The sequence below is a fragment of the Balaenoptera physalus genome (assembly GCF_965194825.1).
Source record: "Balaenoptera physalus genome assembly, chromosome: 2".
In the NCBI taxonomy this organism is placed as follows: domain Eukaryota; kingdom Metazoa; phylum Chordata; class Mammalia; order Artiodactyla; family Balaenopteridae; genus Balaenoptera; species Balaenoptera physalus.
Window position 1 is genome coordinate 43,091,101 of NC_138883.1, and position 23,322 is coordinate 43,114,422.

The following is a 23,322-nucleotide window of genomic DNA, read 5'->3' on the forward strand; positions in this document are numbered from 1 at the left end:
ACTGGCTTGAGACTCAAGGGAGCAAAGGAGGAGAGACTACAGTTTTGCTTTTGGGATGCCCAGCCCTGCTCACTGGTCTTGGAAAGGAGACAAAATCTCTATATGGTAATGTGGACCGTGGATTTGACTGGTGTGTTCCTTGGGCTGAATCATAGGAATCGGTGCTGGCAGTGACACCAGCATGTGTGTGTGTGTGTGTGTATGTGTGTGTGTGTGTGTGTGTGTGTGTCTGCATTGATGAGGGCGCTGCATGTGACAGGCTGTGTGTATGTGGGCGGGGAGCATTCAGGCTGGGGAAAGGTACCAGCTGGGAGTAACACAGGCCAGGGGGATCCATGCTGGGGCAGGGGTGCAAAACAGGCTGCAGAATGATTCAAGCTGGGGAGATACATCCTGGGGAGATTCAGGCTTGGGAGGTATAGGCTGAGGGGATACACACTGGGGAGATAGAGGCAGGGCTTGGTTGTGTTAGTTTTCTACGGCTGTGTAACAAATTATCACAAATTTAGTGGCTTAAAGCAACACCCATTTATTAGAGGTCCAGTCATGATGAGGCTGAGTTCTCCACTCGGGGTATCACAAGGTTAAAATCAAGGTGTCGACTGGGCCGTATTCCTTTCTGGAGCTCAGGGGCCTCTTTCAAGCTCACATGGTTGTTGGAAGAATTCAGTTCCTTGTGGCTGTAGAACAGAGGCCCCCCTATTCTTGCTGGCTGTTGGCAAGAGGCCACTCTCAGCAACTGGAAGGCACCCATAGATCCTTGCCATCAGGCCCCCTCCATATGCCCTCCCATGCTTCACATCTCTCATTTCTCTGTCTCCAACCTTTAGACTCAGATTTAAGGGGCTCATGTGATTAGATCAGGCCTACCCAGATAATCTCTCTATTTTAAAGTCAACTAATTTGGGACCTTAATTACATTTGCAAAATCCCCTTACAGCAGCACCTAAATTAGAGTTTGATTGAATAACTGGGAGAAGGTGTGTGCATATCAGGGACCAGGCATCTTTGGAGCTGTTTTTTTTTTTTTTTAAATTTATTTATTTATTTTTGGCTGTGTTGGGTCTTCGTTTCTGTGCGAGGGCTTTCTCCAGTTGTGGCAAGCGGGGGGCCACTCTTCATCGCGGTGCGCGGGCCTCTCACTATCGCGGCCTCTCTTGTTGCGGAGCACAGGCTCCAGACGCGCAGGCTCAGTAATTGTGGCTCACGGGCCTAGTTGCTCCGGGGCATGTGGGATCTTCCCAGACCAGGGCTCGAACCCGCGTCCCCTGCATTGGCAGGCAGACTCTCAACTACTGTGCCACCAGGGAAGCCCTGGAGCTGTTTTATTGATAGAATTCTTCCTTTCACAGGGGGATGTAGGCTGGAGGGATATGGTGAGAAGATACAGTCTGGTGGGGAAAGACGCAAGCTAGGGCACATTCAGGTGGGAGGGGATGCAAGCTGGGAGGGATACAGGCTGGGATGACTACTAGTTGGCAGGGGAATATGTTGAGGGTATGTAGGTTGGGAAGGATATAGGCTGGGAGGACAAAAGCTGAGAGACATACAGGTTGGGGAGTGGTACAAACTGAGGGGGAATATAGGCAAGGGCATGATACAGGGTAAGGGGAGAATACAACCTGGAAAGTGATAGAGGCTGGAGCGGGATGCAGGAAGCAGACTTTGCACAGCACCAATGCAGAGACTGGGTGCCTGAGAAGTAGCTATTCTGAACCTGAGTGCTACGACAGAGGTGTGCCCAGGTATGATGGGGGCCTGAAGAGGGCCACTTAGCCCAGCCTGGGTTATCAGAGACAGCTTCCTGGAGGCGATGCTCCAGTTGAGTCCTGAAGAAGCGTAACATCCTTAGTCAGCCAAAGAAGAAAGGTGACGCAAGTGTTCAAGTCAGAGGAAAGAACAGGAGCCCAGGCACAGAGGTGTCAACGTATATTATGATGCTTCACTGTAAAGCTAAATCTTCGATTAAGCCATTAAACATGTTTCTCCCACTTTGAAACAGGACCATGCCACTAAAGATAGCCTGTATAGGAGAGGAAGAGCCCTGGGCTACAAATCCAGAGGCGAGGATTCCTGCATGGGCTTTCCCCTGGTATCGGGCAACCTCTTGCAGTTTCAGTGTCTCATTTGATAAATAAGGAATTTGGAGCAGAAATATACCTCCATAACTATAAAGTGTTTTGAGATCCCTAAATAAGGTAAATATACTGAATGTCTGTAATAGGCCAGATACTATTACAGTTCCAACCTATTTTCAGCTGTGTAAGTGATGTAATTGGTTCTAGTTAAGTGCATTTTCATAAAATGCCAAATCATTTTAAATAATAGCATAATCTCAGGAAATTCAAAAACGTTTTCTCCCTATTTAAGAATATTTCTGTTTGGGGAAAAAATTTGTGTTAATGGGAAGCCCCTGGTGGACATAGTCCAAATTCCTTAGTTAAATTTGAAAACTTTATTAATTTGTTTGGTGAAATTCCAAGAAAAATGCTACAGAATTATATCAAACCCATCACTCTAAAATCTATACCCAGAAAATTATTCCTTCCACCAAAACGTGAAATTTAAATAGGGGGATATCAACAGGTTTACTTCTTTTTTTTGGCTGCGTTGGATCTTCCTTGCTGCACACGGCCTTTCCCTAGTTGCAGCGAGAGAGGGCTACTCTTTGTTGCAGTGCGTGGGCTTCTCATTGCGGTGGCTTGTCTTTGTTGTGGAGCATGGGCTCTAGGCATGCGGGCTTCAGTAGTTGCGGCACGTGGGCTCAGTAGTTGTGGCGCACAGGCTTAGTTGCTCCATGGCATGTGGGATCTTCCCGGACCAGGGCTCGAACCTGTGTCCCCTACATTGACAGGCGGATTCTTAACCACTGTGCCACCAGGGAAGTCCCAACAGGTTTACGTCTGCTCTCAGAAAGTTCCTCAAAAGACAAAAAAAATCCATTAGCCATCAACTCAGGACACACCTCCTTTTATACCTAAAAATCAATACTTCATCAACTGGGTCTGCATTTTGTTTCAAACAATGGTATTTATTGAACATGTAATGTGCATTAAGGATACTGTGCTAAGTGCTTTCTACACTATCTCATTTAATCCAGCAATCCTAGGCTAGCAAAACTATTATTATCCTATTTTGAAGCTAAATGCACACTCTTGGTTCCTAAGCAATACTTCTTAGATTCTAGAACACTTGTTTGCTCTCTTATCCTAGAAGGCCAAAAATCCCCAGGAGACCTATGCAGCAAGTTCTACTTCCTTGTATTAGACACAGGCAGAACCCACCATTAGGGAGGGCCACTTTGTAACAAAGATGCCACTTGTGGGCTATCTAGTCTGAAAATGGGCTTTTTGGGGGGAGACGGTCTTTCTCATACTCCCTCTCTAAGGACGTCACTGTTCTGCTTTAACCAGGAAGCTACTCAAAATACCTCGAATGGCATGAGCACGACACTAACCAATCAGAAATGACCTCCGACTGTGCCAGGCATTACCTGTGCCCCACCTTTTACTTTGGGATGACAGGGAGGAGGTGGAGGAGTTGGGGCTGCTGAGGGGAGGGCTTGGAGGAACAGCTTGGGATAATGTCTTCTCACCAACTGATAAGGAAGTACTTCATTATTTTAACAAGCAGTGTGACTGTCCCAGTGTGTATAAACTCCACGATGGCCCAACCCCACTGAGCTTTCCTGAGGAAAGGGCACCTCTCAGGCATATCACCCCCAGTCCTAAACTGTACCTCCTCAGTGTCTGCCCTCAAGGTTGCTCTTAAAGAAGGCTAGAATTGGGAAAGCAGCAGCCTAAGAGTCCCCTCTCTATCCCCTAACTCAAGTGCCTTGTTCCTCATTTCTCCAGCCAGAAGTCCACCTCCTGGGCCTGGAGGCAGGAATGCAGAAGGAGGAAGAGGGTGGCGGAGGTCATCGTCTTTGCCTTTGTTTCTTTTTTTTTGTGATGGGGAAAATGTTTCCAGCTACTAGTACTTTTATTTTTCCCATATCTTTTTTTTTATCGTCTGCTTATGATGACCTTCCTGCCACATTTCCTCCTCCCACGTAGAGCCAATTGCTGAGATTGTGCCTTGGGCAAAGGAATGGGTCTGTAAAACTGCTCATGAATGAATAGGACATTGCATCACCTGGGATTTGGTTCTAGTCCTCGAGGCTGCCTCAAACGCAGCAGTAAACTGGAATTCAAGACTCTGACATAAAAAAGGATCGGGCCAAAGTGCCCAGGCTTGCATCTTTGAAACAAGGAACAATATACGCACTGGAGAAGACAATAAATTTCAAAAGCAGCAGCGTGGAATCTAGGAAACAAGCAGAGAGGTATGATAAAAGAAGACCAGAGAAATAGAATTTACAGGAAAAATGAAGTCTGACAGGGAAAAAAAAGAAGTTTTATATTTTTGATGAACTAAGCAGAATATGGTCTGAGTGAAAAGTGCTCATCTATGGAAGATGACTGCTGAGAAAAATGTCATAAAATGAACATTAGCTGGCAATGGTAAGTGCCTTAAAATGCCTTTTACAAAGAGAGAAATGGAAGGAAAACAAAACATGTCACTAGGCCTGAAAACCACTTATAGAAAGCTCCTAAAAGTGAAAAGAGAAAAGAAAAAGCATCACGTGATCATCCCATTTATCTTTACTGGGAATCTTTTGGGGACCAATTTATTTCTTCTTTTGTGGTGATGCCTCACACTTTAGACCAGTACAAAAGTAAATAATTTTTTCTGTGTGCAACATATTTTCAATCACTCTGATTCTGAAGAAAATTTTTTTCCCTTTGGCTATTTTTGTACACCAGTTATGGAAGAATTGCTTTGAACTCATTCTGCAAAATGCATCTTTTATGTCTCCTTTATATAATAGGTCATAACAAAGAATAAATAAAACAAAACCTACTGCTCTGGCTATTTCAAGGGATTTGGGCCTGGATAGAATATGAGTTCTAGATTCAGCTTGAAGCAGTTTTTTCTTCTTTTTAATCTTATTCTCAGGGTATATCTTGTTTTCATGTGCAACTTCTCTTTAAATGAATATGAACTTTACCAATGAAAAGGATTGCAGACTTGTAGTAGGAAGAGGACTTGATATATCAATTGGCCTAGTTCTCTGGTTTCAGACAAGACATATACAGGCATGGAATAACCCTTCCACACGGAATGTAAAAAATAATTAAATCCTAAGTCTCAAAGCCACTAACAATGGAATATATCTTCCCAATTTGTATGAGATTAATATATTTCATTCTGAAGCTGGTCAAACTTCCTTTTTGGTTAGTAGTATTTAGTTCATGCTTCATAGTTGTAAGATAATGGGCGTTACCCTGTTTATTTTGGTAATGGGCTTATGGCCGTAATTAAATAGTCAACAAATACTTTTTGAATAGCAAGGCACTGCCGTAGGTGTTTGGGGACATGTGAGACTATATAAAACACACTGTCTTAATTCAGAGAACTTACAATTTTGGGGAGAGAAGGGAAATGGTTACATAACACATGTACTAACTGTATCAGGACATGGACTTTCCACGTAGGCTTTCTCAGATAGTTCCTCTCTGTAGTGGTATCATGAAAGAAGATGATAAAAAATCAGTGCCACTTTTAGAAGCATATGAGGAACTTTTATATTATGTATTATTCATAATGTTGTGTGTATAGACTTTTTCTCTCAGCTAAACTGAAGATCTGTGAGGAAAGTGAAGTCCGATTTAGATAACTTCACATAAACCACATTCTTTTCATAAAACAAAAACCCTTGTTGATTGATTAACCATGGAGCTAAACTCAATGCCAAAATAAATGCATAGCCCACATTAAGTGATGTGCTGCTCATTGCTTAATGACTATGAGACACAGACTCAATTCTGCTGCTTCTTAGACAGTTTAGCCAGAAGAATTAGCCAAAATGTATAAGGACAAGGAATTTAGCCTGAGGCTGAGTGCTATACGGAAGGAAAGTCTTTTTTTTTTTTTTTCTGCACTGATGTCCATGCCATATTTAAACCTTAGTAAACCAGTGTTCAAAATGTTCAAATTGTTGGTATTATTCTGATTATGAGTCTCAAGAAAATCTTCATTGTAATGGTATTGATACCCCCTTCATCATATCCTGTTCTCTGCTTTTGCTGTCAGTGTGCTGCAGATTGATATAATGTATCCTGAGTGTGATATTGATACCCAAATCATATTTTTAAAATGTAAAATAAGCAACATTTGTTGGAAAGCAGATAGTAAACAACAATGTAGTTAGCCATAGTTAATATATTTGGTAGTTTTCCCACACTTAAAACGATCCGGGCTTCCCTGGTGGCGCAGTGGTTGAGAGTCTGCCTGCTAATGCAGGGGACATGGGTTCGAGCCCTGGTCTGGGAAGATCCCACATGCCGCGGAGCAGCTGGGCCCGTGAGCCACAACTACTGAGCCTGCGCGTCTGGAGCCTGTGCTCCGCAACAAGAGAGGCCGCGATAGTGAGAGGCCCGCGCACCGCGATGAAGAGTGGCCCCCGCTTGCCGCAAGTAGAGAAAGCTCTTACACAGAAACGAAGACCCAACACAGCCAAAAATAAATAAATAAATAAATTTATTAAAAAAAAAAAAAAGACTCCCTGTTTCATTAAAAAAAAAAAAAACTATCCCTGTAATTTCCTTGTTGAGTGAGCTAACGGTGTTTCGCCGGAAACCCCCAACCCAGCCAGCATAAAATTCGTCCTTTTTTAGAAACCTAGAACAAAAGGGAATATATAACCTCTTTCACTAATCTATTCCCATCTCTAAGAACTTTCTCTGGCAAGACTGGTTCCTTGGACCTGAGCTTTGCCGTTCCTGGTAATGCCATTTTCTTTAATTCTGTCCTTGGTAGAGGCAGAAAGGAGTAAATTTTTCTTTGCAACATAGGCAGTAGGTATATACACCATATGTCAATAATAAATATCTCATGCTCATTATTTAATATTAGGAATCTATTAATGTCATCGATTTATTTATCATTAGGCATGTAAAAAAAGAGACAAGGATGGAGCTAAACTCTTTTGTCTGACATTGTAAAAGGCAATTCATATCTTTTCTAGAGTTATAGATGCCATTTTGAATAGAATTATTCATGATGACCAATTCATTTAGGATTAAAGGGTATACTCCACAGGGAACATTAGACCTTTGATGTTCAAATCTCTTAAATTTTTTTTTTACCAATTTTTTATGGCTGAAAAAGAGAGAGAGACAGAGACAGCGAGACAAGATTTCTTTTTTGTAAATGTTTTCAACCTTGACTTTTTCTAAAAAGTTTCTTTTCAAATGGCTGTACTGTTAGAAATTTTCTTTTTGTACCTGCATCAGTAGCTCTTTACTCTCTTATCTTGCTTTTTCAAGGCAACAGACAAAATTCCACTTGTTAGAACAGAATCAGAGAGTTCAAGGCCTAAAGAAACCTGACACTTAATAAGGGAATATAGAAAATAACAGATTTAAAAAAGAAGGGACTATAAAGCGTATAATATTCTGCTTCCACAATTATAGTAGGTTTCTTGGGGGAAAGAAGAGAAGCAAGAAGATTCATCCGGTGTTTGCATAATAAGAGTTAAATAATAAAGGTAGGTAAATATTGTGGCCTTTGTGTTGACAGTTAAAAGCAACTACAGTGTATAAAAATTTGCTGTTCCAGAAACAGACTGACAGACGTAGAAAACAAACTTATGTTTACCAAAGGGGAAAGGGGGTGGGAGAAGGATAAATTAGGAGTCTGGGATTAGCAGATACAAACTACTATATATAAAATAGATAAACAACAAGGTCCTACTGTATAGCACAGGGAACTATGTTCCTTATCTTGTGATAAACCATAATGGAAAAGAATATGAGTATATATATGTAAAACTGAATCACTTTGCTGTACACCAGAAACTTGCACAACATTGTAAATCAACTGTACTTGAAAAAAAATTCTGCTGTTCCAAAAGTTTGCTTAAAGAAAACCATTTTATTATTGGATTTATTCTACCTACTTGTCTTCCCAGTAAATGGCATACTAAAGACATAATTTAGTATAAGGTAAAAATCTAAGCTCATTAGTACTGAAATAAGTCCTGTCAAGTGTTTGAGGGTTTTTGGGTTTTTTAAAATTAATTAATTAATTAATTAATATTTATTTATTTTTGGCTGTGTTGGGTCTTCGTTGCTGCGTGCGGGCTTTCTCTAGTTGCGACGAGCCGTGTGCAGGCTTCTCATTGTGGTGGCTTCTCTTGTTGCGGAGCACAGGCTCCAGGCGCGCAGGCTTCAGTAGTTGTGGCACGTGCGCTCAGTAGTTGTGGCTCACGGGCTCCAGAGCACAGGCTCAGTAGTTGTGGTACACGGGCTTAGTTGCTCCGCAGCATGTGGGATATTCCCGGACCAGGGCTCGAACCCGTGTCACCCTGCATTGGCAGGCGGATTCTTAACCACTGCGCCATCAGGGAAGTCCCCTGTTTGAGGGTTTTGAATGCAATGAAAACATGTATCAGAATTTAAACAGCTTATTCTAACATCATTACCATTATTTACTACATCATCATCACCACAACCATCAAATATTTATTGAATACCCAGAGTGAGTAGAGTATAGTTAGCAATACTGTTTTATACTGAAGTCTACTTCTAGGAATTTCAACTTAAAAAATTAAAAGCAAACAGAAAGTCCTCAACAGAGAATTAGAGTCAGGGAGCACCTGGGCAGATAATATTGGGAGATGCTGCAAAGCTCGTATTCATAAACTTTTAGGAAGGCCAGGAAAATAAGACAGTCTTCTGTAGTGAGAACCAAAATATCCAATATGCAAATGACCACTACTTTAGCAGCTCCTGTCCTTCTTCCATGGATGGACCTCTTTGTTGGGTGCCTTGGGAGCTTATAAGAACAACAAAATCCAAGGAAGGAGTTTTAAAGTGTTCAAAAATAAAGGGAGGGAAAATCACTGAAAGAAAGGAACTTTCAGGAAGTTGAGGGAAATGTTTTGAGGAGATTCCAGGGAAACTCAGCCTTCCAAGAAGAATTTTTTCTCGTGTGCCTCTTTCACTTCATTTTGTTCTATTGCCTCACATGCTTGTTGCTGGTATAATTTCAAACGAAAACAAAACAAAACAAACAAACAAAAAACATCCTCAGGAAACAGCGGTGCAGAGTCTGGGGAAGTCTTGCCAGCTGGTTTTCAAGAGCCCTTAATGTGAGCCCTTAAGTGGTACTTACCTTGGTGATGTTACCTTGGTTGCAAACAGACACACACAATCCAGCTCACATACACTCATTTCAGCAGTGCCTTATAGGCAACACACATGGGGAAACAAGCTGTCAGATAGATTACTTGGTACTTGGTAAAGAAAGTTAGTTGATGTACTGTAGAGCATTTCTACCCAATTTAGTGATAGCCTTACCAAGGACACCACAATGCTCAGGTCCTCATTACCAAGACTCTCTCTTCTGGGTGGTATTTGCAGGGATGTTGTCCACTCCTGGCTCTTTGGCTGGTTATCCAGTTCTTCATGTGACCAAAACCTTTCAGACAAAAAGGTTTTTACCAACCAGGACCAGGTAATGACCTAATACTGCAAAGGTTATCAGATAAAATACAGTCAAATTCGAATTTCGGATAAACAATAATTTTTAGCATAAGAATGTCCCAAATACTGAATGGAAATTCTCTATTTTAATTTACTAAATCTGGCAACCCCAAAACTGCCTTCCTGAGCTTCCTTCCTTGTTACATTGATTGGAGTTTTGGGTGTTCCCAAATTCTCTTAATGTACACATACAATTTCTTGCTTTACCCATAAAAGGCTAATAACATTCATAGTGTGTGGATTTACTGATTAGAGTGTAACTTTTCCTGATTTATAGTTTGTGTGTATGCTGGGGTGGAAGAATGGATCTTATTATCACTGCCACATACCAACAGCAGCTGTTGAGATAAATTGCATTAATCAGAGTTGTTTAAAGCAATACAAACAATTTAAAGCAATACAAACCATTGGGGGAAGGATAAAGGACTAGTATAAATGAGTTCCAATAAGATCACTTTAACTGCAAGCTGAAGTAATTTGTATCAAGGAAAAGGGAAATAGGAATTCTACTATGGGAGAAAGGTAATTTTGGAGAATGGAAAACTTTGAGAATAAGGCAGTCTGGGAAGTGGAGTTCTATAGTTGGGACTTAAGAGTATTACGGTCTCTAAGAAAAACACTAGGATGTTTGAGAGAGATGCAGAATGGGAGCCAGGAAGATGTCAAAGAAACTGAATATTTCAAGTTTGTGTGTAGGGCTGGCTCTAAATGCATGGAGAGCTGGAATCCCTTTCTCCTGCTGGCTTCTCCTATTCTGCCTGGTCCTTTGGTCTACCTGATTGATTTTGTTGTTTTTTATTAGTACTATTATTTAACTGCATTTGGGTCAAATAGAATCAATTTTGCAGTCTAGCTAGAATCTCACCATACTATATAACATTATTTTTATGAGATACGGTCTGAATTTCAAACAACTGACATGAAAATAAAATGTTTTTTTTTCATATAAGAAATCTCACCTTTAATTCTGATCAAGCTTAAAGTGGCACCTACATAAGTGAACATGCTTCTGAGTGAAAATCCAATAGCTGCTAGCCCATTTTTCTTAAACAATGTTTTCTAAACAATCCACCAGGCCATCAATAACCAAAAGCCCAAATCCTGGATGTATATATGGCTATATTCATTATACAGTATATTTACTATCTTTCAACGTGAACCCACACCCACACACACCTTCTTGTTGTTTAACAAAAGTCATGTCTCGTGGCCAGAAAACGTTATTACATTTTACATCTTCACTTGCAGTGGCCTTAAGAAGTAGATGGGAAGCTTCAGACTTCTGAAACCCCGCGTCCACGTCCCTGCATTCCCAGGCACGAGGGCAACTCCTGGGACTCATCACAAGGCCCCTCCAGCCCTGGCCCAGCTGGAGTGTGGGCAGCGGAGGTAAGGAGGGTGGAGGAGGCTCTGCAGCTCCCTGTGCAAAGGGAACAGCCAGTGGGGCTGAGGGACCCCAGGCTCTGCACTGAACCACAAGCGCTGGCCTCCCAGCCCCCGGGGAGGGGGGCACAGAAGCAGAAAATAAAATGTTGAAACACATCTTGGTTCGGCTGGATGTGTGGCTTATCCATCTGGTGGGTCTTGAATCCATGTAGAAGGCCTGGTCACAGTACAGTGTATTATATTGTATTACACTGAATACACGTCAAAAACAGATCTTACAGATTCAGTTCAATCACATGCATTTGACACCTATTTGACTACCTTTCTGGAAATACAAACATAATATATTTTAAAGAGAGGTGGAGTAGGAAAGATAGTGCATAGTTGTGCATTGTGTTAGATGTGGAGGTCCAAGGTGAACAAGACTTTGCTCTGACTTCAAGATGTTTACAAATAGCTACAAAGCGGACTAAGCTATTATAAAGAAGGGAGTTAATAAGTACAAAGAGATGATGTATGTGGAAAGTGCATTGCAAATGTAAAGTGCTGTGGGGTTCTTCTAGAATGGGCCTTTAGATTCTATCCAAAATTAGGAGGATCAGATAAAGGAAATTGAGTCCTTGAGAGACTCAAGAACGAAGGTCATGAATTCCCGGTGGCCACCTTAGCCATAAAACCTTGGGCAACTTGCACAGCCTTCAACCTCAACTTCCTCCTTTGTTAAATTGAGCGGATTACCAATATCTATATTTGAGGGTTGTTGAGTAGATTAAAAGCAGGTAATGAGTGAAGCACCTAGCATTGTGCCCGGCAGGAGTAAGGGCTCAAGAAACAGTCCTTCTTATTACTCCTTATTTTCGACTTCTTCGCTGATTGAGAAGGGAACACTTTGTGTAGGGCTACTTTAGTGGGTCCTGCTTAGGGGCACGGCTGAGGGCTAAGCCGTACAGTTTTCACAAGGAACAACCGGCGGCCTCCAAATTACTCCCCTCGCCCCAGTCACGGACCAGAGAAATTAGGGCTCTTCTAGAGAAAACGGTGCCCTGGTCTCTTCTCTGTAGGCACTAAGGGAGAGCTGCCGCAGAAGCCCAGGTTTCGAAGCGGGGCAGGAGGGCAGGGAGGCTCCGAAGGGGTCGCGGGAGCCCGGACGCTGGTAGGACCCGCGCGGCCCCGCGCCTCGTCCCCATCGCGGGAGCGGAGGCGGGGAAGTGGGCGCTGAGGGGCGCGGGGCGACGGCCCTCTTGTCCATGCTCGCAGAGCCGGGGCGGGCACATCTTCCCGCCGCCCAATCCCCAGCCTTAGCCGCGGCCTCATGAATAAGCAACAAAGCAAAGCGCCCTCCCCCTGGCGTCCCAGACAGCGGAGGGAGCCGCCACCGCTGCAGGGGCCGCCGCGGGGATGCCGAACGCGGGCACCACAGCTCTCCTCTGCGCGCTGCGCGGCTGAAGGCGCACAGGTGAGGACGGGCCAGGCTTCTGCCACTCGAGCGACCGCGGCTGCAGACGGTGCGCCCGGGCAGAGACGGAGCCGGAGCCCCTGGTGGCTCGGGGCCGCCCCGGGAGCTGTGCAGTCCGGGGAGCGCGGCAGCCCGGGGCGCGCCAGGTGTGCGCCCTGCGCCCCCGCCGGAACGCGGTGCCCCGGCGCGGGGGGCTCGGGGGCAGCTCCGGGAGCGTGGGGCGAGGCGCGCAGGCCTCGGAGGACTGGCCTCTCTCCTCGCTCCAGCCCAGCTTCACGGCTCCACACCAGCGAGCGGGCCTTTGTGCTGGCGGAGCTTGCAGGGCTGGCTGCTTTTGTGTGGGCTTTTCTTTCTTCTCTCCCTCCCCTCTCAGTCTCACAGCGGTGGTAGAGAAGTTCCCGAAGACTAAGATTTGCTCCTTTCAAAGCATCGATTGCAATGACCCCGATGCCAGTCAGTGCGAGCAGCCGAGGAGCTAATGGGGGCTGTGGTGGCCACCGAAATGTGTTGTGTTACTTTGCAGAAAACAAACAGTTGAGTGTTTAGCGCAAGGATGTCACGGAACCTCCTTGCTCAGACCCTGACCGGTCCCCCACGACACGGCAGGAGCATGCTCCTTGGAAAGGTCACTTAATTGGAAAGAGGGCCTGCGGGTTAGACTCCAGAATGGTTGCAAGGTGATACCTGGAGGTGCCCAGATGTCGCATGTGCGTCCTGGTCACTGACAGAACCCGACCTGTATACATTCCCAACATGCAGAGCCTGGCTGGCGAAAAATCGGCCGGGCGCACAAAATATAGGACCTTCAAGAGTTTGGAGTTCTCAAAGATAAGAAATCTTTGCCTTCCCAAGCTGATGCCGAGGATCTGCCAGGCTCTTGGCACCTCATTTCAGTGTAGAGCTGCTGTGGAGGAGAGGAGAGAGGCTGCTTTAAAGAGTCTGCTTTCTTTCTATGGAAGTTTTAGTTTGAAACTTAAGGGGAAGAGGGAGTGGCTCCCAAAACCATCCATAGAACTCTGAAGGGTTGTTTTTCCTTAGGGAGCAAAATGTGTGGCCAGAATTTGCATGTCTCCCCTCCTTTTTGTGAATTTCCTTCATCACAAGTGATGCTGTTGGGCTCCAAGGAGTCTTGTTTAAACACCTACAGAGTCAGTCACTGACCCACTTTCTGCTCACTTGCAGGCAGAATCCCACTGTAGCATCTACTGAAAGAAACTCAAAAGTGGGTGAGATTTCACAGTATCAGAACACTGACACACAGTAGATTTAAGGGTAGCCTGACTTACTCTTATGAATAAGGTAGAGTTGTTATATTTGTCATATTATGAATCAAGCATTTATGAAGCAGACTTGATATTGGTTGTATTTATTCACAAAACTCCCAAGACTCAGCAAGTCTAAGGTAGCTACAGCAACAGAGCCAATTAGGGAGATGTGGATGTCTTTGTTTTCATGGGAGGCTTCTTAACATTATATTCAGCATTTCCTGCTAGACCTTTCAATATCATAATTTGGTTTTATGGAAATGGTTTGATGCTAAATATAAGTATAGGATCAAAATGCGGACGATGGGCTTACCTGCTATGGAAAATTTCTACTCGTCAACTAAAGTTGTATTTCACTTTTTATTCAGCAGGTGTTTGCCTGAAAACTTGTGTAACGAATTGTATTTTTGTTCATTGAATTTGTATATTCTCACATAGGGAAGCTGGCTATTCAGAGAGAACCTGAGTTTAATCTCTGTAAAATGAAAGCTCACTCTCTAATTAAGATGTGTAGTCAGTCCTGTTTTTTCATATTGTGTTTACTTGGTGATTACAAGAAAAGTATCTGAATCAAGTTTTAGCTTGAAATGTTAGAGATTATGCTTATTCCATGAAATGTCTACCTGGGGATTACTTTCTCCTTAAATGCCAGCTAGTATTTAGAGATTTTGTCAAGCAAATGAGGTTTGTGAACTGCAGAGAACAGAAATGAAGTGTCCCATTGGGTCATTGAAAAGAACTGTATGATGGATGGACAGGAGCTTGTTGACCAAGATTGATTAGGATGGAATTCTGCAAACATCAGACAATTCCCAGGTCATTTGGTCTACATGAAAAGCTGAAAGGGGAAGCTCCATGGAAATAGCTTAGGAGAAAAAGGATGTTATGGATGTTTCAGACTGCTCATATTTCGGTATTTTGAGGGGAATGAATGGCAGTACCACAATAATATGTCTTAAATTGTATGATGCTTAAACATTTTTTTCTTCAAACCATTTTTATGTCTATTTTCACTTTTGTTGGTCTTTCACCTTTGAAGAAAACAGAATGAGCATTATTATCTCCATTTTGCAAAGAAGAAACTGAGTTTCAGTGATTTGCCCAAGGTAGAGTTGGAACTCGAAGCCAGCTTTAAAGCTTGAAGTCCAGCTTCTTTTACCAGGGATAGGATTATCCACTGGGAGTGATAAACACAGATATCTTCATTTGTCTCCATCACTAAATTGTAGAGAATAAAGTTTGTGGGCTTGATACATAGAATTTAGTTGTGGTCTGCAGGAATGGTAAAGCACTTTGCTGGCAGTTGCCAGAGTAATCGTCTTGACCCCAGCCTACTTATCCTCTTCCCTGTCAGCACGATGCCACTTTTCTCCTGTGGGACTATGATTTTTCTTTGTGGTTACTCTATTCTCCCTCCTTCCACTGTGGTTGAACATGCTACTGAGAGGATCATCTGAAATTCCAGCCACTTAATTTATAGTGAAGGATGACTGAGATCAGTCATCTTAAAGCCAATATATCAGGCCAAGTAACAGTAGTCAATAGCAGTGAATAGTAGTGAATCACAAATGGGGTACCTTAATGCTGTGTGCCACAGCTGGGCTAGTAGGGTCAGAGTCTTGCTAAGCTCTGCTTCAGACAAATGAAATAGGCTTGGCAATGAGAGCCTTAAGGATTAAAAAAAGAAAAGGTAAGACAATGGCGAAATTATCATTGAGGATCAGGAAAAACACAAAATGGAAAGATTATTAAGACACAAACGAAGAAGGCAAAGAGTTTTCTTTTCCCATTATCAATTAAATAATTACTAATTGGATTTTGAAAGGTGAAGGGGAATTGGGAAGCAAGTTAACCTGAAGCTCTGAAACTTGTCCCTTGTTCCTGGTGACCTCTCTCTCTCTCTCTCTTTTTTTTTTTTTTAAATGAAATACACTCTGAAAACCTAAAATATAGCAGAAATGAGAATACAGAAATTATTACTATTATTAAAATCACACACTGGATAAGTAGCCAAAATTGACTAGGTGATGAACAAAACGTACAGTTAAACATGGATAGACCGTGAAATGTCATTGAACATCATACAGTATAAAATAGAGATTCTGAACATTCTTTTTCACATTTTTAAATGGTTATTTATATTCACTTTACGCCACTGAATATTTATCGAACACCTCTCCTATGTGTCTACCATTATTAGCAATTATATGGTAAAGGAAGCTGAAAGACTAGTGTTTGCATGCAAAGAACATAATTTTATTTGAGGTGGTAAGGCTTACAGACATGACGATTTGTGCTGGAGAAGCTAGGAGAAGGGTGGGAAGAGAACGGGCCAGGCAGTTTTGTGACAGCAGTTAGTAAACAGGACGTGACCTGTGGGACCAGGGTTTGGATATCTGGGGTAGGGAAGAAGGAAGGAGCATTCTGGCTAGTGCAATGGCATGAGCAAAACTTGGGAAGCTGAAATGAGTAAGGCACGTAAGAGGGCAATATACCAACTGGCGATGGTGTTTGTACCGGGCACTGGTGGTGTGGGGTTGCATTATAGATGTGGAGTTTGGCAATTGTATGTTTGGGGTCATTAGATGATGTGTTTTGGGAAGGCAGAGGGTTGCAGTGCCAAAGGCAGGAAACTTGATGTCCGACAGACACGATCACACAGGCAAGTTAATTAACCTCTGTGAGATGGTAGTTTTCTCACCAAAAAAAAAAAAAGAAAAAAAAAAAAAAGGAAAGGATAATGATAGTACCTATCTCATTAGGTTGTTGTAAAGGATTAAATAACATAATTTACATAAGACACTTAAAACACATGGCATCCCCTGAATGGTAGCCATTTTTGATTGATTATTGTCATTTTTTTTCTTAAGAGTAAACCATCTGGACCGTATAAAATGGATTGGAGAGGAGAGAGTCTGATCAAGATCATCAGTTAGAGGCAATTAAAATAATGACAATCCAGTGTCCCCAAGAAGGGACAATTCCAAGAGATATTATGAGGGAAGGATCCACAGAAGTTGTGAATCTGGAATATATAGGAGAGAAGAGTTCAAGATGACACCACAGTTTACACGAAGATGGTGTGTTTGAGGTGGCATCCAAGTAACATCCAGTAGACAAAGAAAATCTAAGGCAGCTTTCTTCCCAAAGCTCCACATCAGCTATTTATGGTATTTGTGTTTATCCCCCCAAAAGGAAAATATCAGGCAGATTGTCACTAGTTTTTTGGCATACTCTACAGGCCTCCTGTGTCTTGAGTACCCTTAGGGCAATGCTCATGTTCCTTATATATTATACATGAAACTCAACTCGCTTTGAAAAAAGCAGCTTTGTCACTGATGAGAAATGATTGAACACACTGTTTCCCTTTTGTGTCTGCATTTTGGTAACACACTGAACAAGGGCAGCATACATTTTAGTTGGAAAAATATTGACCAAGTGTTTGAAAAAAACCTGATTATTAAGTCTAACAAGACTGGCTAAGGCTGTATTTTTTTATGTTGCCTTTCATTTGTCTTTGAAACTTGAATATGCCTAGACTTGACAAAGAAACAGATTCTGGACTGTATCTATTTAAGATTGTCGAAGATAAGGCTTGACAGAACAGCTTATCTGCTCACTGGTGGCAGAAACGCAGTAAATTGTTCAGAGGACTGCCAAGCCATTAGGATACCTTGATAGCGAATGACATAGTGCTATGACTTGCTCAGAAAGAGATGCTTTTTAAGCTATTAGAAGCTAATGTCCACTATCAGTTAGCAACTGGGTGAGAGTTCATTTATCGGAATTAATTTGCACTGACGGATATAGTGAAAAGAAAGGAGCCTCCAAAGTCACAGTGTAAAGGAGAAGTTAGAGAAATGTTTTGTTTGTTAAATATTCTGATATTTGAGTTAATTTAAGATAATTAAGACCCAATTTCTAATAAGCAATGAAATCTCCCCTCCCTCCCCCTCCTCCAGCAAAGCAGGGCTGTAGACATCAGCCAGTATTTACTAAACATTTCCTCTGTGCCAGGCACTTTGTCAGGGACAGGAGACAATGTTGAGGAAAAAAGGAAAGGCCTAGAGCCTTCAAAATGTGATTGCAGATGCTTATTGAGGCTGAAATATTGTCATTGAATTGACAAGGGTCAGTCTTTCCTTATTTATTCTCTAACATCATGCAACTCCCAGCAAAGGACACCAAACTCATGGGAGTGTCTATGTGAACCTGCGCTGTGCTTGGAAAGACAGAGAAACACCTGGAACTTGAAGGTCATCTACCAGTTTATCTGAGTTGCAGATGTGTTCCCTGCTGCCGTTCCTACAGGCTGTCTTTTCTGCTTCTTTTAAAGTTCAGGCGTCACTTTGAGTAGTGGGGAGAAGGAGCATATGGCTGGAATATGCAGACGTAGAATAGGCTTGCAATTCACCCCACTTTTTCTGTCGTAATTGGATTTAGAAAGCAGGTGGCTGACACTTAATTACAGAAGGGAAGTCTTTTAGAGCAATGGCAGAATTCCCTTCACCCCAAAATTCTAAAGCTCAAGATGTAGATGAAAATGAAACCTTGAAGGAAAAATCTGTTTTGGAAAGGCAGTAGAGGCTATATTACATCTTTATTGTTTGTCCCCACTACCCTCCAAATCTGATTTGTCCATAAAATTCTCCTCTCAGCTCCCACGGCTCCAGAACATATAAATAAAATGTGAGGCATTCGTGCAATCATTTGGGTGCCTTGATGGCAAAATTGTGGGAAAATTGTGGGAAAATGAAAACATTTGTATTTTTATTTTGTGTTCTATAGATAAAATATGAAAATGGAATCATGGAGATAGAAAGGAGTTCAAAGATGATTTTGTTTAACTCCTCATTCTGTCAAAGGAGAAACTGCGGCCGTTTGTCCAGTATCACATAGCATGTTTTAACAACAATAAAGCTAGGATTCAATTTTCTCATGCCTGTCTATGCCCCTCTAAACTCTACTGCCACTCATGATGGTCTGTTTTTTTCAGGTTTTTATCCAGAAGCATGGGGTCATGGAAACCCAACTTTTAGGCCACACCCTCCATCTCCTGGGGTGTTGAGTAAGATTTCACTGAATGGGAGAAATATTTGTATAGGAAAGGGCAGATCTCTGAACAGATCAGAAATGAACCAGAGAGTTCTATAGCTTTTATGTATCTTTGACTATATAGTTTATAGTTCAGCTTGTATTTTCAGAAATCAAAGGTGTAGTTTCATCAACTGTGAGCACTCTTGCTTTACAGCTATCATATGTTTTTGTTTTAAGGAAGGAAAATAGAGGCAGCAGGCCAAATACTGCTACTAATTCTGTTACCTGGCTATGAACTGGGATGCTTTATGGCTTATCCAAAGTATAGGGATAACTAATGTCCAGAATGTGCACATGCTATTCTCTCTTTTTCAAATATCTTTCTCATATTCTCTCCTTTTAAAATAATGCTAGCTACCTGTATGTAATTTAATATTTAAATACAATTGCTTCAACCTCTCATCCTACATATGAGGAAATTTAGCATCCCTTTCACCATCTCTGAGGATTCTTGGGTGGGGTGACTTACATTTCTCCTAGTCATCTCTGGCTTCAGTTTTCTTCTGCTTCTAAATTTATGATCCCTGATATGCTGTTCCTTTTCTGCACATGGCGTCTCATGACATCTTCCCATTCCTGTATTCTCCCAAAGAACTGTGGATTCAGGATTCCTGTGTAAAAAATTACCCCCGACTTGGTGGCAATAAATATTTATTATTTCATCCCATGTCTGTGTATTAGGAATTTGGGAGTAGCTTAGCTGGGTTGTTCTGACTCAAGGTCTCTCAAGAAGTTGCAGTCAAGATAGCAGCTGGGGCTGCAGTCATCTGAAGGCCTGACTGGGGCTGGAGGAGCTGCTTCCAAGATAATTCAATCATGTGGTGCTGGTAGTTGAGCAAGATGCCTCAGCTCTGAATTCATGGATTCCTCTTTCCTCGTGTAGAAAAATTCAACCTTCTTTTTCTCTTCAGCTGTCTAGATTATGCCCTGAGCACGTGACCTTTTCTCTATCTCAAAAGGACCTGTAAGACTGAATGGGGTAACATGTGGAAGCTTCAGACTCCTTAAGGGGAGAAGACCCTATGAAAATGTCAGTTTTTGTATTTGATGTGTGCACATCACATGCTTAACCCAGACAGTTTAATGATCAGAAATGGAAGAAAGGAAAACTATAACTTTTATAAAGATAAGGTCTTTATATTTAGATTTAGAATTTTCATTCCTAGGTTTAATTTTCTAGAAAACCCGCAGTATCTAAGAACTTTCTGATGATGGGATAGATAAGACCTAAAACCCTTAAGTTTGGGGGGAAATTAGCAGTTTTAATATAAGTTTAGTTGTCATGAGAGTGTGAGCAGTTTGTAAAAAAATACAATAAATCTTAATCTTACAATAATGTGCATTCAGTAAAGACTGCTAATTTAAAATGTGTTTTGGTTCTCTTAAAAAAGTTTTTTTCAAAAAACACACTTGTTTACATTGTTTAATGATTTTACCTTTTCTAATCTTTTTTTTTGAGACATGAAGGTTTTGCCTATAATTTTTATAGTTGTTGCAGAGAAAACAATTTAAGTATTTTAAAGATAAATTTTAATTGAAAGTCATTTATATACTTTAAAAACTCTTTGAGTGAAACTGGTATTCAGTATTTTATGATGATATTTCATAAGTTTTAAAACATACTTAAAAGGTTCTGTGAAAGTAATATAAGTAAATGTTAAGATTTACTTTTTATTTCCTGGATGTGTTGCTATTTCTGTAGTCACTTGACTCCATGATTAATAGAAGAATTGGGGAGAATATTACAAATGTGACTTCAAGGGTAGTTTATTTCAAGTAGGTATTTAAAAAACAATGAACTTAGTAACTATGTGTACCCTTTGCTAGAGAACTTCAAGTTAAATCAGCTGAAAATTCAGCAGGGAAAAATGAACTGGGTTATCCACGTCTCAAAGGTACAAAGAAATGGAACATTCCTCTCCTATGTACTGTCTCTGAGCTGGGAGTCAAGGAGATTATTTTACTTCTGCTTTAATTTAAAGGGGCTTATTTACAACATATATTTATATGACAGTTTGATATGCTTTATTTTTCTGCAGGACTCAATTACTGGAATTGTCAACTCTACCAATTTACGTGCATGTTTCTCTTCCACTATGAGCAGACCAGTTGTATTGCACATTTGTCTGGCTTTCTGTAGCCTTCTACTTCTCAGCTTTGCCACACAATGTCTGGCCTTCCCCAACGTGGAAAGAAGGGAGATAGCACCTGTTCATGAAGATAAAGGGCAGTCTGAGAGGCTGAACATAGATGACCTAGAAAATAACTCCATTGCTTCAAAGTACACTCTGGTCTCTGAAGAACCAATGATAGTGTTAGCAGGACCATCAACAATGTCATTAAATAAAGTATTCCCTAGTAACAAAGAAACCCCTCCTATAGGAGCTGGGCTCACGCAGCCTGATAGCCCTGGCATTTACACTGCTACTGAGCCAGTGATCTCAGCAGGGGAAGAAGTGTTTGGTTCCAGCCAGCCAGAGAGAATGTCTCCCGAAAGCCGACTTTCCAAGGCCATGTTGACCAACCCTATCCCTCCAACTGCTTCTCTGAATATTGATGACAAGGAGGAACCCTCCCGTAGTACCATCATTCAGCCCATTGTGGAAGGGATCACCGAAGCAACACAAGGTTTTCTGCACTACGTGGATGATCAATTGTTTGCAACTGAAAATCAGGCAGGAGTTAGTCTGGGACATTCGCCTTTATCCTATGTGAATGCTAAAGAGTTGCTAGCCACCCGTCCAAGGACTGAGAAATTTGAAGCAGACCCAGAGCATAAGACAACTTCTTTTCCTGGTGCTGAGCCCACAGCAGGCGCTGAGCCTTCCCAGATGACAGCTGATAATACCCAGGCTGCTGCCACCGAGCACTGGCTCGCAACCTCCGAGTCCACCCTGAGCGTTGAGCCAGAAACCGACAGCCTGCTGGGAGCCCCAGAAGTCACAGTGAGTGTCAGCACAGCTGTTCCAGCTGTCTCCGTCGTAAGTGTTGAGTGGGATGACACCAAATTAGAGAGTGTAAGCCAGATAAAGACCCCAAAGCGTGGAGACAATACAGAGACTCAGGTGAGCATGGAAACGTCTCAGACAACCCAAGCAACCAGTGATGGTATGGAAGGCGTGGAAGGGGGCGAAACTTTGACAGAGGCTGCAGATGCGGCTCTGAGGCTGCCTGAAGGGGAAGCACACAGGGGAACAGCCCTGCTAATAGCACGTGGGGATGAGAGATCATCTGCCTTCACCGATCAAAGTTCCTTTACTCCCACAAGTCCAGTGGAAGGTATGAAAGTCTCTGTGGAAAACCTGGTCCAAAATACTGCAGACTTCATGGAATCCGCCAAGGAGAACAATGCCAGGCTGTTCTTAGAGACCACTGTTTCCATCTCAGAATATGAGTCTGAGGCATATCAGCCATTGGGAAATACATTTAAAGGTAAAAGAAAGAAAGAAAAATAAGCTTTGTTTAACTTGGAATGTTTCTGTTTGGTTTTATTATTTTTTAATTGACATATAGTTGACACATAACGTTGTAATGTTTTAGATGTTTTATGTTTTTTTTTTTAAATTTATTTTTATTTATTTATTTTTGGCCGTGTTGGGTCTTCGTTTCTGTGCGAGGGCTTTCTCTAGTTGTGGCAAGCGGGGGCCGCTCTTCATCGCGGTGCGCGGGCCTCTCACTGTCGCGGCCCCTCTTGTTGCGGAGCACAGGCTCCAGACGCGCAGGCTCAGTAGCTGTGGCTCACGAACTTAGTTGCTCCACGGCATGTGGGATCTTCCCAGACCAGGGCTGGAACCTGTGTCCCCTGCATTAGCAGGCAGATTCTCAACCACTGCGCCACCACGGAAGCCGTTATGTTTTTTTTTTTAAAGTGACAATTTAGAAGTAAGTTATCTAAGTTTTAATGAAAAACAAAAGTAAATAAATAAAAAATGCATTTTTCATAAAAATTACATCCAAATATAACCCCTGCATATAGACCTATGGTATTCAAATGGGAATAATTTGCGTCATGCCTTCTGCCTGCCCCCGTGCCACTCATTTGGCAATGTTTGGGGACATTTTTTCCAGTTTTATTGAAATGTAATTGACATATGGCACTGTGTAAGTTTAAGTTGTGTGGCATAATGATTTGACCTATTTACATCATGAAATGATTATCACAGTAAATTTAGTGAACTTCCATCAACTCATATAGATACAAACTTAAAGAAATTGGAAAACATTTTTTTTCTTGTAATGAGAACTCTTAGGATTTACTCTCTTAACTTTCATATATAACATATGGCAGTGTTAATTATATTTATCATATTGTACATCACTAGTACTTATTTATCTTACACCTGGAAGTTTGTACCTTTTGACTGCCTTCATCCAGTTTCCCCTCCCCCCATCCCCTGCCTCTAGTAACCACAAATCTGATCTCTTTTTCTATGAGTTTGTTTGTTTTTGAAATATAATCGGCCTAAAACACTGTGTTAGTTCCTAGTTAGTTAGTTGCACAACATGGTGATTAGGTATTTCTATGCAT

At 41.9% G+C, this 23,322-nt stretch overlaps 1 protein-coding gene across 2 annotated transcripts in view; it reads left to right on the plus strand.

The window, feature by feature from the left end:
* The first annotated feature begins 22 nt into the window (after nt 1-22).
* ARMH4 (armadillo like helical domain containing 4) overlaps nt 23-23,322 on the plus strand; it is a 151,500-nt gene continuing 128,200 nt past the window's right edge. Inside the window, exons 1-2 of one of the 2 annotated variants that reach the window (XM_082450378.1) lie at nt 23-105; nt 20,834-22,226. In XM_082450378.1, coding sequence (XP_082306504.1) covers nt 103-105; nt 20,834-22,226 — 1,396 coding nt within the window. In that variant the 5' untranslated portion in view covers nt 23-102. Of the gene's footprint in view, nt 106-12,315; nt 12,433-20,833; nt 22,227-23,322 lie in introns of those variants that run through there. The other variant, XM_082450377.1, reaches the window with a different exon arrangement.